A 17,093-nucleotide genomic window follows, 5' to 3' on the forward strand; every position below is an offset into this window, starting at 1 on the left:
CGCCCCGGTCTGGGAGGATCCCACGTGCCGCGGAGCGGCTGGGCCCGTGAGCCATGGCCGCTGAGCCTGCGCGTCCGGATCCTGTGCTCCGCGACGGGAGAGGCCACAACAGTGAGAGGCCCGCGTACCGCAAAAAAAACAAAACAAAACATAACAAACATTCTTTTCACTTTTTATTTAGATATGAAATCATTTGGTAGAAGGTACCAATCCTAAGTATATAGCTCAGTGAGTTTACATGTTTATATACCTATGTGACAACCACCCAGATGAAAGTATAGAACATTTCCAGCACTCCAGAATATTCCCTCATGTCCCTTGGGTGTGTTTTTTTGTTTGTTTTTTTTTTTTTTTTTTTTTTGTGGTATGCGGGCCTCTTACTGTTGTGGCCTCTCCCGTTGCGGAGCACAGGCTCCGGACGCGCAGGCTCAGCGGCCATGGCTCACGGGCCCAGCCGCTCCGCGGCATGTGGGATCTTCCCGGACCGGGGCACGAACCCATGTCCCCTGCATCGGCAGGCAGACTCTCAACCATTGCGCCGCCACGGAAGCCCTAAACCAGCTTCTTGAAAGAAACTGGCCCCTTCATCCCCATCTGGAGGGGAATCTAACGTGAGTGGCAATTTAGATTTTTGACGTGAGCTAACACATCCCCTCAAATGTTTTTTTCTTTTTTAAGGTCAGGGACTTGTATTATTCTGGGTCCAGCTACCTGAATAGCACTTTAGTATGACATGAGTGTTTTAACAGATAGTACAAATAAATAACAAAAACGGCGGTGGGAGTGTTGCACTTGTTATGATTTACTGTATCATAGCAAGGGGCTAGCAGCACATGGGCAGTTATTCCAGTAACATGCGTTGTGTATGTGTGAAGAGTGGGGAGTCAAAGGTAGTTGACAGTTCAGAAACAAGGAAAATTCACTAAAGAATAGTCACATTATGGAGTTTATGTAGAGGCTGACTTCTTGCAACACTGCAAGAATTTTATTTTATTATTATTTTTTTTCATATTCTTTCCCTCGCACTTTTTTTTAATTTAATTTATTTGGCTGCATTGAGCCTCAGTTGCGGCACTTGGGCTGTTTCGTAGCGGCACGCGGGGTCTTAATTGCAGCGTGGGGGCTTCTCTCTAGTTGTGGCCTGTGGGCTCAGTAGTTGTGGCGCGCGGGCTTAGTTGCCCTGCGGCATATGGGATCTTAGTTTCCCAATCAGCCATCGAACCCGCATCCCTTGCACTGGAAGGCGGATTCTTAACCACTGGACCACCAGGGAAGTCCCAAGGATTTTAAAAAGAAGAGAACAAGTGAGATAGTCTGAGAACTAGAATTGGGGATATAGGAAGAAATCTTTTAGATTGTTTTTACTACCAAGAAATTTTCACTTGATGTTCCGGGCTTCGTCTCCTCAAAGACTGTTTGAAAATTTTTGCTTGTCATAGTTGGCCTGCTCAGATGTCAGGAACTGAATTGGAAGATTGCTGGGAATAAACAGAACCCTGGTGCTAGCAGCCTATAGGAACTGGATCTGTTTGGAAAGATGTACATGCGATATCATTTTTCCCTCTCCCCCTTACACCATTAGCCTTCACTATCATTTTTCCCTCTCCCCCTTACACCATTAGCCTTCACTATCAACAGATCAAGCTGCTGCTTTTTCTCACACTTGTGTCTTATCCCTTGTCTCTCTAATATCCGATGGTTTCTGTCTTCCTTTTCTCAGCATCCTATGACCCCCCACAACCACTTTAGGCCTCTACGATTTTCAGATTATTCTTTAGGAAATTGTAGACTGGCCAGTCAGCAACCTGTTTCCTCTGTGAGTGAGATCAAGCTGGTTTTAGAGAAGGCCCCGGCCTAGACTTGGGTTAGCTTTGGCCAGTAGTTGGCCTGCATTCTTAGGGAAGGAACCCCCAGGGCTGTGGGAGCATAATTTGAACGTTCTTGGTATAGCAGAAAGAACATAAATGGGCTTGGGAGCCAGGTACTTCTGGCGTCAAATCTCAGCCCTGTCATTGGCTTTGTGACCTCAGGTATAATATGTAATTGCTCTGAACCTCAGTTTCTCGTATGTAAAATGAAAACAATTCCTGTCTTATAGGGGTATAATGATTATTAGAAAATAATTTATATAAAATGCTCTCTATAGTACTTTATGAAAGTTAAATATATAGTAGTTGTTAATTTAATAAAACCAAATGAACAGTAATGTTTAGAAACAACTTGCCTGCTCAAAACTCAGATGTTCATAATTAAAGGATAGTCATAAAGTTCTTTAGTCCAGTGACGTTTGGGGACTTATCTCACCATTGTTAAATACTTTGCTACAGGATGAATCCATTCATCAGACTGACCTTGTCTTAAGATTCGTAATAAGATAGAGGTATATCCTAGTTTGTCAAAAATATCTGATGTTGCAACAGGAAGCTTTTTGTAACAGCAAGAACATGATGTCCCCTTATTGTTAATGAACAAGTACCAAGTGTCATTGAGGGAGCAACAAGGTCTGTCAGTACATGGTGGGGTGGGAGTGGGGGGACTGGCAGGCAGTGGCCTGCCAAGTAAAACTTTCTGAAGAAGGTGGGGTCTTTCAGGGAGCTGATGGAATTTGGAGTCTTGGCCTGTACCTGCTCAAGTGGGAAAAACCTTGCCTAGGTAGGAAGGTGATGGGAACACTTCATTTTCTGGGACCAAATGAAGTATGCTTCCCATGATTGCCTTCTGCTCCACAAGCAGCAGCAGGCCCAGGATATGTGTACGAGAGTGGGCTGGGGGTTTGTGCTGCTATATGCCAGGGATGGGAGGGCCAGTGTGGGTCAGGCAGGAAGCTAAGAGTAGTGGGTACAAAGATAAGGAATACTAGATCATTCTAGGTAGCGTTGCTCCTCCAGAGACACTTGAGATTTCTAATCATGTTTTAGGATCCCTTCTATCTTCTGTACTCTGTGTTTTTCTGCACTGCTAAAATCACTTCTTCCTCCTGCCTGCATTAACCACAAGTAATCGGTCTGGTGGCTGGGGCTTGGGAGGCAGCGAATAGCCATTTCTGTGATATCAGCCCTAGAGCAATCACGTGGGCAGGGTATGGCTAACCAGGAATGGAGTTTTTCAGCTTGCATTCATAACTGGAAATAAAGTGTTGTCCTTATTCTCCTCCTGCAGGTCGGTGAGCTGGTAAAGGTTACGAAGATTAATGTGAGTGGTCAGTGGGAAGGGGAGTGTAATGGCAAACGAGGTCACTTCCCATTCACACATGTCCGTCTGCTGGATCAACAGAATCCCGATGAGGACTTCAGCTGAGTATAGCTCAACAAACAGTTTTGCTCACAGATGGGAACAATCTTTTTTTTTTTTTTTCCAATTGCCATCTATACAATTTTCTTACAGATGTCAAAGCAGTCTAGTTTATATAAGCATTCTGTTACCTGTGATCTCTTTTAGACTGAACTACTCCATCCCTAGTCTTATTTACCATATTCAGGGTACGAAACTGGAGGGCTAGTGTGTTAACTTTTGAATTGGCAATTTTAGATGGTAGCAGCGTTACCTGAGTGTATCTGAAGGGATAGGTATCTTGCCTTCTTTCTCTCAGGCAATACAAATCAACCTGTGGAAAACTGATGGACGGGAGAGAAGTGTTGCACACTGCTTACCCTGATTTATTCAATGGTTTTATTTTCATTCTGAAATCATGCTATCAAATGGCAATAGACTGTTCCCTTCCACCCCCATGAAGTAATCATGCACCGTGTGATAGTACCCAGTGGGATTGCGTTTTCATTTATATAACATGACCATTGTATGACTCATTCTGACAGTTCAAATCCTGAGAATTCTGAGGACACTACAAGAGGCATTTGTCTTCCTTCCCAGTCAGTGCTTCATACTTTTTCTTGGGATTCTTTCAAGCCTTGTAATTCTTTTTCCCCAAACCTACAAATAGGTTGTTTCTCAAGATAAGTGATATTTTCATTCCAGATGAAAAGCAGGATGTGCAGAGCACTTTATTCAGTGCATAGCTTTAAGCCAGTATTGGATTCACTGCATGGACAGCCAAACTCCCAGCTCTCTGCCATCCCTCAAGGGGTCATAGTAGGTTCACATTGCTACCACAGCTAAATAGACTCCTGGCTGATGGGATCCAGCAGGGCCATTCTCCTGAGTGCCAGTATCCTATCAGGGGACTCTGGAATTCGTCGCTTGTGTGTAGCGTGGAAGGACCAATCACTTAGGATATTCCATAGACGGTTGGGGGGCCAAATTCTACCCTTTGCTTTATGTACAACTTGTATAAAAGTCAAGTTAAAATTACATGAGTTTGGGGATAGGGTTAGTGGTTTGAAAAATGTTTGAACCAATCATGAATTACTTATGTATTATTAATTTCATATGGCCAGAATAGTGCTTGAAGTACATTACGTTTTAAACTGCCTTCATTTGGGGCTCTTTTTCTTTGTGTTCAAGTTTAGTTTACAAATCCTTTTAAGTATGGAATGGTTTATATGGGGTCAGGTGCTCCAAAGAATTGACTTTTTAAGACCAGAAATGATCTAGGCTATTTAGACTACAGTATGAAACTTTCAAAGTTAGTTCGCAGTCTAGAGGCACTTACTGGTCTGTGGTGTGATATGACCAATAGAAACACCTTGTTTTTTGCTTTGGGCCTCATTTTAGAAAAGTAATGTAGCTTTCCAATTGTTTTGCATAGGTTAAGATTAATTTGCGTTCATTGAACATATGCCAAATCATGGTATCCCAGTGACTAGCACAATGCCTGGCACAGTTGGTGTACAGATACTTGTGTGAGTGAATGAGGGTTGTGCAGAAGCTCGTTATATGGCACAGGGAAGCCAGCTGGCAGAGGATTACATACATTACCACAAGCAAACTAATGAGTTGACGCTAATTTAATATATTTTTACCTCACACTAAGGTAATGCTTGATAAGGACCTTTATACTCAACTTTTAAAATGTTAGCACAGTGCTATGCACATAGTGGGTGCTCAATAATGTTGAATGGACAGATTTGCAATACTAGACTTAATTCCATCTGACTACTCTGTTAAATTTTCAGTTAGAGCATAGACACTGTAAAATCCAAATACACATTAAATCTTGGTTTCCTAAAAGTATGACATTTAAAATATTTGTAGAAAAGCTTTGTCACAACTGATTTGAATGTTTGTATTTTCTTTTGCTTCAGTTTTGATATTGGCTTGTAATGTCTCTTTTCATCATATGTAATATTGGTGGAACATGCAACTCTACCCAAATCATAAGAATTTCTCAATGATCGGTTGTCCAAAGCCATTACATGAACTGTTGGATTAGATTTGGCTGGGTGTGGCGGTTGTTGGACCTTAAGAAATCAAAGGACTTGTTAAAAGTATCTTCCAAAAGCAAATGCTAGAATCCTATTTAAGTGCATATGTACATTATCATAGAGCAAAATAAACTGAAATTGGCTGCTATATTTTATATAATAATTTCTGCAAAAGCCCGTTTTTTGGATACTAATATTTGACATGATTAATTCTTATTAATTTGTTGGAATTGTTTATTGTTAATAATGCAAATAGATAATTTTTAATTATCCTTAAGTAACATTTCACTGTTAATGGTTTGAAATGGATGATAAGCAAACCAATTTGAAATAAAATATGAACATGTGCCATTGTATTATAACACTATACACTTTCTTGACAGTTAAATTTTTTAAAAAAATGTTTTTTTTTTGTAGCATGTATTGTATATGTTTATAGTATATGTAGTAAATAAAAATATGGCCAAATGTTTGGCTTGGTGATCTTTTGAAGAAAGTAATCTTTGAATATTTTTCACAAAAGAGCTAAATCTTTTATGCTTAGGGAATAAGAGATAAAGAAACAATTAATACACACTCTGTGGGTACTCATAAAAGATGGGATCAATCATTGGTGTTATTTTGAAGAGTCTCCAGAAGTCATGAAATAATGATTTGAGGGGAATATAAGAAGAATGATTATGTAATGATTGGAAAGCTGGAATGATGTGGACAGATAACATGAAACTTGTCCAGAAATGGTTATATGTGGGTATAAAGAAAATATGGATGTGGTAGGGGCTTTGTAAAGCAAATGAGAAGTGTGGAGGATGTTATACAATAGGTTTTTACAATGTTAGGGTAGATATTCAGTGTAATTCCTTCTTTTTTATGTAAGTAGCACTTTTTTCAGGGTCGATAATTTAGGAAATTTAAAACAGTTAAACATTATGTTCTTCCCATCCTTTCTCAAAGCACATGTATATTTAGATGCATACACACAGTGTGTGAATGTATATACCTAAAAGGTTGATTTTATACTCCATAGTCTTATGTCCTGTGGGTAGTGAAGTTTTAAAACGAAAAGGACAAGCTTTGCCAGTCATTTATAGAGTATTCTGCCTTGGACCCAAAACAAACATGTGGTTACTGCTGTATACATAGCAGAGTATCAACCCGGTGTTAAAGGAAACTCTTGCAAGGGGGCCATCTTTGCCGTACACACACTTAACAGCAAGGTGATTTAAGTATGTTTCCACTTTTTATCAATAAGCTGCCAAATCTTGTAATAGGTTGAGTGTTGGGTTCCTTTACATAGCCTGGAGTGCTCATAACAGCTCTTAAATTTTGTGACCCTTATCTTCAGATTAAAGTCTATTCCTCTTACAGATGTGGAGAGAGAAGTGGCCCTGTCCACAGATGAAAATATGAAAATGGTCTTCCAGAGTTTGGCAGGCGGAAGCTAAGAAATTGGAACTCTGCTGCCACACATATCATGAAGAAAAAGAAATGGGGAGATAAGGTAGGGGGCCAAGAAGAGCTAGTTGTTAAGAAGTGACGTTCAGAAAGAGCAGGGCTTAAGGATCCTCTAGGGATACAAGTCGAAGCGAGATTAACTTGCCTCCCCCTCTGGCGTAAATGTCGCTTTCTCAGAGATGTCTTCCCTGAACCCCTAAATCCCATCTATAATCATCACATCATTCACCTTCACAGACCTCTTCTCAGATTGTAATTATTACTGTGATTTCATTCCACCTCCTCCGTTAGACTGTAAATCAGTTCCATCAGGGCGGGAGCCACATCTAATTTGTTCATTATTCTATCACCAGGGCCCAGCACAGAGCTTGGCTCACAGTCGGCAATACATATTTGTTGATCAAATAATGTTTTCCTTAGCAGGGTTTGAGTCTGGGGAATATGGACCCGACCGGTTACCTCTCAGCTGCTGTCCCCAGCATCCCTGGTCTTGTGTATGCTCGAAGGCTGTAGGTTCATTTTAATATCGGTCAGAACAACACCCATTTCCGAAGGTCTTTCTGTTGTAGAAACATGAAATGCTTGACAAAGCCTAGTCTAAAGGGTTCTCGTGCTTTCCTGTTCTTTTTCCATAGAAAAGGAGGTGACTGGATTATTTAGAGGGGAGCTGTATTCATACAATGAAGATTATTCACTAGTTGTTTTTTGTTTTTTGTTTTTGCGGTACGCGGGCCTCTCACTGTTGTGGCCTCTCCCGTTGCGGAGCACAGGCTCCGGACGCGCAGGCTCAGCGGCCATGGCTCACGGGCCCAGCCGCTCCGCGGCATGCGGGATCCTCCCGGACCGGGGCACGAACCCGTGTCCCCTGCATCGGCAGGCGGACTCTCAACCACTGCGCCACCAGGGAAGCCCCAATGGTTGGTATTTTAATTTCCAGTTTTGACAATATTTTCAAAAAGGCTGAATTTCATTAACAAAAATGTCAAGATTATGTCTAAATTATCTTGTTCTAAAATACCAATTGTAATGGAAGTAGCTTAATATAGCCTAAACAATATTCAAAGTAGTTATTCCTTATCCTGTTGTCATTTAGGTCTTTCAATAACAGACCTCAGAGGCAAGTCAAGAAAGCACCTAAGAGGGGCAGGTAAATTCTCTCTGTGCGTTATGGTAAAGGGCATGAACCCATTCTGATGTGAAAGTAGGTAGGAAGTAAAGACAAAATTGGCCTGAGTCTGAGGCCCAAGTCCTTTTATGAGCCTTGTGATGTAACAAGAGAAAAGGAGAAAGCCAGATCCCATCCCCAAAAAAAGAAGGTAACGAGAGGAAGTGGTTTATGTAAATTCTTTGGCCACATCTTTTCTCCCACTAGAATCAATTTCTTCCCCTACTTTCACTTTTTCTTTTGAATAAGAAATTGCCCCAGTTTCTTATTTCCCTTGTTAAACATGCCTGAGGGGTTAGGTTTATGGCTGAACAAGCTAGTTGTTTCTTGTTTCTTAGCAAGCTCTGCCATTTGATCAAGGGTAGTCTTTTTTGTTGTCATGGCAACCAGCATTTACATAAGAACTAGGGGAAAACATTTGTTGTTTGGAATGATTTGTGGTAAATTTCATGGTAATGGAAAGATAAAACACCAACTTGGTGGGCTAGCAGCTAGAATTGGGAACAACAGGATGAACTTTTCCTGTTCTTTTTAGTGAGATCTATTTGATAGGTACCACTTTTGGCTATCAAAAAAACCCTGATGTCTAGGAAAAAAGGAATGCATGTAATGATCTTTAGTTCTGTCCTTGATCACATTTTCAGTAGCAGTTAGGATATGGTGTATGTGTGGGTGCCTGTTCTTCTAAAGCAGAGGTTATTGATCCAGAATCTTGATCCCTGGGGAATCCACAGATAGACTCATAAAGGGTGTGGCAGAGATTGCTCACTCAAAGCCATGTTCTTTTCTTCCTGTGCATCCTACATTTTCCTGGCTTCCTTGTATTACATATGACCATGTGATTAAGTTCAGCCAATGGACTGTGTACAGAAGTGCATGTACCACTTTCAGGCCTGGCCTATAGAAACCTCCCACAGGTGCTCCTCCATGCTCTTCCTTTCCATCAGGTGGGAATGGAGATGACACCCAGGGCAAATCCTTCACCCCCTTGAGCCCAAAGTGACTACACAGAGAAGGGCCTCTTTGGCTTGGTGACTGGCTTAATTAGCAAGAAATAAACTTTTGTTTAACCATATGTTTTAAGGTCAAATAGTTACATTAGTTAGACTACTCCGACTAATACAAGGGAGTTGAATTGGATAGGTGAGAGGCTGACCAACTGGCAGGTTGTTAGGACCACATGATGCCAAAGCTTTGTTGAAATCAATAAGATGCTTCAGGCGCCTCAGATAAATAATTTTTTAGTGTATGTCCTATGTAATACCTGAAATTGAAATTTAACTGGGCATCCTGTATTTTTATTTGCTAAATCTGGCAGTTGTGTCCCTGGTCTCCGCATTAGAGAAATACTGCTGCCGGGCTGCTGCTCTTTCCTCCATGGGAATTGAATTCTTCTGAAGGAAAAACAATCCAAACTAGGACACCTAGGGCCAACCAGCTCATTCCGTAGCTCACATTCTTGTCATCTTTGCTAATTGCCCCAAGTGTAAATCCCCCTAGTCACCTCTCATTTTGTCACTGGCATCCGCAAGCAGTACTGGGTCTTCTCTTCTGTCCCCCATTTTTGTACTTTACTCCATCTTTGAAGCTTTTGCCAACCTGTTAGGCTCCCTACCACTTTACTGTCGCCAATCAAATTTCTCCTCATTTATTAAAGATTTTTGACGTCTGGCTCACAGTGTTTCTTCTTGCCAAGGTCTGCTGTCTTCTGGGGTTACCCGTCCACCACCTAGCTTTTCACTTTTTTGACCACCTCAAATGCATTATCTTGTACTGTTATATCCTCAGAATCTTATACATCTTACTCCCTGACCACTGCTTTCTAGCCTTCCAGTTCTCTCACTGTCTTCCCAAAGCCTTTGCTCTTCCATTTCAAGGCACCTTCTAGTTCCTAAACTCTTCAACTATCGGCCATCTCCGTTAGATAATGAAGAAATATATAAAATATTGTCAGGTCTCAGATATATCCAACTGCCCACTGGACACCTTTTGGATATCTTGAAGGCACCTCAAACTCAGTATATTCCAAACTGGATTCATCATCCCTTCCCCTATCTGCCCCTCTTACACATTCCCTATCTCAATGTCTGTCACCAATTGGCTAAGCCAAAAACCTGGGGACCATCTTTTATTCCTTCCTCTCGAGAGTTCATCACCCCATTTCTAGTCATTTACCAAGTCCTAACTCCTGAGCATCTAAAATCAGTTTACTTGCCTCCATCCCCACTGCTGCTACCTTAGTTCAAACTGCCAATGTTTCTCATCTGGATCACCTCAAAAGCCACTGGGTGCCTTTAGTTTTGGTCCCCCCAATCCCTTTGTTATATTGCAGCCTTAGTGACCTTTCTATAATTTAGATTAGATTCTCCTTCAGCAGATATCTAAACTCCCTGCAAAGGGATACAGAGCTCTTTATGTTCTAGTTCCTGCTCCTCTCTCCAGCCTCCCCGCTCGTCACTTTCTCTGCTGTACTCTGGGCTCTAGCCATACTGAGTTTGTGTACTTTTTTACCTGACCCACCTGCTCACCCCTCTAGGCTTTTGTACAGTCTGTACCTCTATCTGGCTCACCTTCGATTACTAGTCTTATCAGACACTCTGATTTGGGTTATGTATCTGTTCCATGTCCTCTCTTGGCAATATGTGCTTACAGTTGTCACACTGAACTGAAATTGCCCGTGCATATGTCTGTCACAAGACCAAGACTTCTCATTGTATTTCCAACACCCAGCCTGCTTGACACACAGCAGATACCCAGGGTATGTATTTTGAACAAAAGAATGAAAAACAGGATAGGTGGGCTAGAGGTCATCAAAAGCCAAGTGGGAGCAGTGGGTAGTATTACTCCTAGGGACTTAAAGTTAGTGTCAGTTAGCTTTTGCTGCAAAATAAACCACATCAATACTTAATGGCTTAAAACAACAATCATTTATCTTAACAATTCTACAGCTCAGCAGTTTGGGTTGGGTTGGGTTCTGCTGGACAGTTCTTCTGGTCTGGTCTAGTCTCACTGACATATCTGAGGTCAGCTTCCAGTTGGCTGGGGGCTGGCTGGTCTTGGATGGCCCTTAGCTGACCGAGTTTAGTCTCTGCTTCCTCTGATCTTCCATCCTCCAACAGAGCAGCCCAGACTGGTTCTCATGGCTATTGACAGGGTTCCAAGAGAACAGATGGAATCACACAAGGCTTCATAAGGCCTAGCCTTAGAACTGACACAGTGTCAATTCCACCGCATTCTATTGCTTAAAGCAAGTCATAAGGCCAGCTCAGATTCAAGGAGTGAAAAAATAGATTTCACCTCTTGAGATTTCACCTCTTGATGGGAGAAGCAATATAGTCATACTGCAAAGGGGTGTGGATATAGGAAGAGTGAAGGGTTGTGGCTACTTTTGGAATCTACACAGCTACCCCAAAGAAACTATTTGACTAAAATGTGCGAAGAAGCACAGATTCCTAGGAGGCATCATCACTGGGTGTGTCAATACCCAAATGTTCATAGTTTTTCTTCATTTTATTTTGTAACTTGAACATTTTGCATGTGTAATCATGATTTTTAGTACCTGCTAAAATAGGTGTTTGGAACTGGACCATGGGGACTGTTTGAGAAGAAAGGCACTTGCAAAAATGTCACTGAGAATGAAGACTCTGACAGGAAGCTTCATAAGGGAAGGGGTTGTGTCCACTTTATTAACTTTTATCTGTAGCATCTCATATGATTACCACATGGAAAGCACTCAGCAAATGTTTGTTGAACGGTTAATAGTAAACCTCTATTTACTGTTGTAAAGGAGAGCTGAATGTCTAGTCTTACTAGCAGTATGGCTGCATGTGGGCGTGCAGGTGATGCCCTTTCCAAGGACATGCCGAGCAAGGAGGAGTGAAGCCGAAATCCAGCATGCACTGGGCTACCCAAGAAGCAAGCCTGGTCCCTGGCTTCATCTACCTGCAGGAGGCATCATTTTAAATTTAGAAGCACATTTTGCTTGCTAAGCAGTGAGCCCCTAGGGCTGCATATATGTGGAAAGGGCACCTATTTTATAAGTCTCATAAAAGTGCCCTGTGGGCTAGCCGGGCCCCGATACTCAACCTAAGGTAGCAGAGAAATGGTTTCTGAGGAACATGAGATGGCACAAAGCAAGAAAATTAAGTAAGCACAAAACACTGTTCTTATAAGTGGATCAAGATAAATGAATGAGGGATTGAGAGAACCAGGAGCAAGAAAAAAACAAAGACTTAGGTTAATATGTCTGAATCGAATTCAGAAACCAACGAAGTTAACAGACCAGAACATTGAAGCACCCAAAATATGATTTGTTTCTATAAAAGGCAAATCTATAGAGACAGAAAATAGATTAACGGTTGCCTGGGGCTGAGAGTAGGAATGGGGATTGACTGTAAATGCCTCACAGTTTCATTTTAAGGTGATGGAAGTGTTCTAAAATTAGATTGTGGCCGTAGTTGTACAATTCTGTAAATGTACTAATGGTATATTGAATGGTATGCTTAAAATGGGTGGATTGTATAGTATGTAAATTATATCTCAATAAAGCCATTTTAAAAACATTGTCTCTTCAGTGTTAACATCACTAAAAGCGAACAAGACATTGTCTGTGTTGTGATACAACAGGAATCTCACAGCAAGCATCACCTCTGAGGCATTCAAACCCCCCAAAATTGACCCTGACTCTAATCCAGCTATTAGTTTACAGGAGATGTGAGGAATAGGGGAACAAGTTAAATAACATCATAAGAAGCAGAAGAAACAAATCCAGGATGGGAGATATTCTATAAAACAAATGGCCCAGTTTCTTCTGAAATCAGTGACATGAAGAAGGACAGGAAGGGATATCTGTTACGGATAAAGAGACTTCATAGACCTATCAACTGACGCTCTCTGTGAATTTAGGTTGTATCCTGACTCAGGTAAACCAACCGGAAGAAAACCACCAGACAAACATGGGAAAGTGAACATGGGTTGGATATTAGAAAATGTTAAGAAATGTTCATCTTCTGGGGTGTAATAATGTTATTGTGATTATATTAACAAAATCTGTTAGTGATACTGTGGGAGACAAAATAATAGTCCCCCAAGGAGGTCTACATCCTGATCCCTGGAACTTGTTACCTTACATGACAAAGGGGGTATTGCAGTTGTGATTAAGTTAAAGACCTTGACCTGGGGAAATTACCCTGGATTATCTTGGTGGGCCCAATGCAATCACAAGTGTCTTTATAAGAGGGATACAAGAGGAGTCCGTGAGAAAAAGGAGATGTGACAGTGGAACCAGAGGTTGCATTGAGGCACTTTGAAGATGGAGGAAGGGGCAATCAGTCGTGGAACGCAGGCAGACTAAGTTGGAAATGGCAAGGAAATGGAAAACCTTTTAGAGCCTCCGGAAGGAACACAGTCCTGCTGACACCTTGATTTTCTTATCCACCAGAAACATAATATATTTGTGTGTAAACCACAAAACTTGTAATTTGCTGTAGTAGTTATAGGAAGGTATTACAAATATCTTCATGAATATAGCCTTTTGGTTCAACTGAATTATTTTTAGCACAAATTCCTAGGAGTAGGACTACTGGGTCATGGCTGTTACCACCATGATTATATTGCTCTCCAAAGGATGTTTACCAATTGTCAACACTGATAACAGAATAACCTAGAAAGTGTGGACCACCATTAAACTTTTAAAACATAAGTTAGTGGACTTCCCAGGTGGTGCAGTGGTTAAGAATCCGCCTGCCAAGGCAGCGGTCACGGGTTTGATCTCTGGTCCGGGAAGATCCCACATGCCGCGGAGCAACTAAGCCCGTGTACCACGACTACTGAGCTTGCGCTTTAGAGACCGAGAGCCACAACTGCTGGGCCTGCGTGCCACAACTACTGAAGCCTGTGTGCCTAGAGCCCGTGCTCTGTAACAAGAGAAGCCACCGCAATGAGAAGCCTGCGCACTGCAGCGAAGAGTAGCCGCCCCCATCTTGAGGCAACTAGAGAAAGCCCGCATGCAGCAACGAAGACCCAATGCAGCCAAAAATAAATAATAAATAAATAAATAATTAAAAAAATAAAAGATAATTTAGTATGCTTGTAAGTATTCCTACTATAGCAATGTGAACGTACTTAACACTACTGAACTCTATACTTAGAATTGGTTAAGATGATAGCTTTGTTATGTGTATTTTACCACAATTAAATTTTTTATTTTAATTTTTAAAAAGAATTAAAACATTAAAAAAAATATTTAGTTGGTTGCGCCAGGTCTTCGTTGCGGCTCGCGGGCTCCTTCGTTGTGGCACGTGAACTCTTAGTTGCGGCATGCATGTGGGATCTAGTTCCCCAACCAGGAATTGAACCCAGGCCCCCTGCTTTGGGAGCATGGAGTCCCATCCACTGCGCCACCAGCGAAGTCACTAAAAATTTTAAAAAGTATATCTCAGCCACTTTATTTGTATATTTTTATTACCAGTGAAAATGAATCTATTTCCATTTATTTACTCCTTGAATTTCCTCATATATGAATTACCAGGTTATATCCTGTGCATATGTTATTTATTGGACTTACTGTTTATTCAAATAGTCGATTGTTACTTTTTAAAAAATATTTATTTATTTATTAATTTATTTATTTTAGGCTGCGTTGGGTCTTCGTTGCTGCGTGCGGGCTTTTTCTCTAGTTGCAGCGAGCCGGGGCTACTCTTTTCGTTGTGGTGCGCGGGCTTCTCATCGTGGTGGCTTCTCTTGTTGTGGAGCACAGGCTCTAGGCGCGTGAGCTTCAGCAGTTGCAGCACGCAGGCTCAGTAGTTGCAGCCTGCGGGCCCTAGAGCGCACGTGCTTCAGTAGTTGTGGCTTGCAGGCTCTAGAGTGCAGGCTCAGTAGTTGTGGCGCACAGGTTTAGTTGCTCCGTGGCATGTGGCATCTTCCTGGAGCAGGGCTCGAACCCATGCCCCCTGCATTGGCAGGCGGATCCTTAACCACTGAGCCACCAGAGAAGTCCAAAGACACAATAACCTTTTAAAAAAATAAGCCCTAAACTGCAAGATCCTGTAGGCAATGAGGAATCATATTTTTTAACATCTTATTTCCTTCTTGCAGTGGTTAGTACACTGCCATGTGTCGGCAATTATTTCCTCAAGACAGGTCAAATGAGTTCTTATTTCTATTAAAGGAGATTCTTCAATAAAGTTGGAAGACTCCTATTTAGGGGTGTGACCTATTGACCTGGTGATGTTGGTGACATATCCATCAACACAGCAGCATGAGAAGTGCAGTACCATACTGAGGGAGCCACCCTCAGTTCAGCACCATGATTTTTTTTTATCAGTTTATAATCCCAGATGCTATATCATAAATATTTCTCTTTATAGTTTTGTTGCCCTGTCCACAATTTCTGTCCCTTTTAGTTCTGTTGGTTGAGAGAACAGGCAGTACAGTCAGAGGATCAGTCTAAGGTTTCAGATTTCTGCCTTTTCAGCAGTTTCTGAAAAGGCACCTTCAGATAGACTTTAGCCAGTCTTGGGAGACTATTCAGGAGAGAAGACCCAGTGGTTAAAAAGATGTTACTCCTAATCTCTGCATATCCTGTGGTCAATATGGCAGCAGAGCCAGCTTTGTAAGGTGGGGTGGGTTTTGCGAACATGTGGACCAACTCTATGATTTGGCCACCCCTATTGGGGGATCACCCCTATTAAATGATCACCCTCTACCTTTTCACTGCTACTCTTCTCAAGAGAACCCTACACTTACCAATTCCACGTTCTCGCCTTCTTTGTGCTTCAACCAAATGCAGTCTGGCTTCCAACACTCTTTTGAAACTGATCTTGAATGAAGGTCACTAATGACCTATTGCTATATCCAGTGGCTTTTCCTCAGTGCTAATCTTGATGTCTCTGGAGAATTTAATTCAACCATCCCCTTATTTTTGAACGCTTCTCACTTGTATTTCATGACACTAACTTCTCCTGGTTCTTGCTCAAGCTTGAACCATACAAACATTAATAAACATAGCTAACATTCATTGAGTATCAGGTTCTTTTCTTGCAATCTCCCACTTACAAGGAAAATTCTACTCTCATTTTATAGGTGAGAAAACTGAGGTGTAAAGAAGTTGAGTCATAGGCTTCCATTGCACAGGTGATAAGGAGCCATTGAACCCAGGGATTCCAAGAGCAGAGCCCATCACCTTTGCTGTGATGCGTCTGGGAGGGATTTCTAGAGGTCAGCAAATTCAGCTGTTTCACTTCATTTCTGCAAAAAATGCCATTGGGATTTTGATAGAGATTGCATTGAATCTGTAGATCACTTTGTGTAATAATGTTTTCTTAACAATACTGAATCTTCTGATCTGAGAACACAGAGTGTCTTTCCATTCGTTTAGGTTTCCTTTAATTTCTTTCAGCAGTGTTTTATAGTTTTTCCAGGACATCTTTCACCTTCTTGATCAGTTTATTCCTATTTTATTATTTTTGATACTGTTATGAATAGAATTTTCTTAATTTCCTTTGTATTGTTCATTTGCTACTGTATAAAAATACAACCGACTTGTGTGTTGCTTTTTGTATCTTCCAACTTTGCTGAATTTATTTTCTTACCATTTTTTTTGTAGAACCTTTAGAGTTTTCTACATACAAGGTCATGTCTGTGAACAGAGATAATTTTGCTTCTTCCTTTACAATTTGGATGCCTTCTATTTCTTTTTATTCCCCAATTGCTCTGGCTAGAATTTCTAGAACTATGCTTAATAGAAGTGGCAAAAGGGCGCATCTTATCTTGTTCATGATCTTAGGGTGAAGCTTTTGGTCTTTCACCATTGAGTATGATGTTAGCTGTGAGTTTCAAATATGGCCTTCATTATGTTGAGGAAGTTCCCTTCTATTCCTGTCTTATTATTATTATTATTTTTAAGAATAGTTGGGTTTTATTTTATTTACTTGAGCCCAGCCTCTCTGTGGAATGTGGGATCTTACCGGACCAGGGCACGAACCTGCGTCCCCTGCATCGGCAGGCGGACTCCCAACCACTGCGCCACCAGGGAAGCCCTATCTTATTATTTTTATCATGAAAGGATGTTGGATTTCGTCAAATGATTTTTTTTGCATCAATTGAGCTGATGATTTTTTTTTTTTTTTTTTTTTTTTTTTGCGGTACGCGGG

General features: G+C 41.3%; 1 protein-coding gene across 3 annotated transcripts in view; it reads left to right on the forward strand.

Moving 5' to 3' along the window:
* Positions 1-5,813, forward strand: part of CRK (CRK proto-oncogene, adaptor protein) — a 29,697-nt gene extending 23,884 nt beyond the window's left edge. For all 3 annotated transcript variants that reach the window (XM_024127641.3, XM_024127642.3, XM_055090439.1), the window contains exon 3: positions 3,160-5,813. In XM_024127641.3, coding sequence (XP_023983409.2) covers positions 3,160-3,297 — 138 coding nt within the window. In that variant the 3' untranslated portion in view covers positions 3,298-5,813. The remainder of the gene's footprint in view (positions 1-3,159) is intronic.
* The last annotated feature ends 11,280 nt before the right edge of the window (positions 5,814-17,093 follow it).

Source organism: Physeter macrocephalus, chromosome 14 (assembly GCF_002837175.3).
Source record: "Physeter macrocephalus isolate SW-GA chromosome 14, ASM283717v5, whole genome shotgun sequence".
In the NCBI taxonomy this organism is placed as follows: Eukaryota; Metazoa; Chordata; class Mammalia; order Artiodactyla; family Physeteridae; genus Physeter; species Physeter macrocephalus.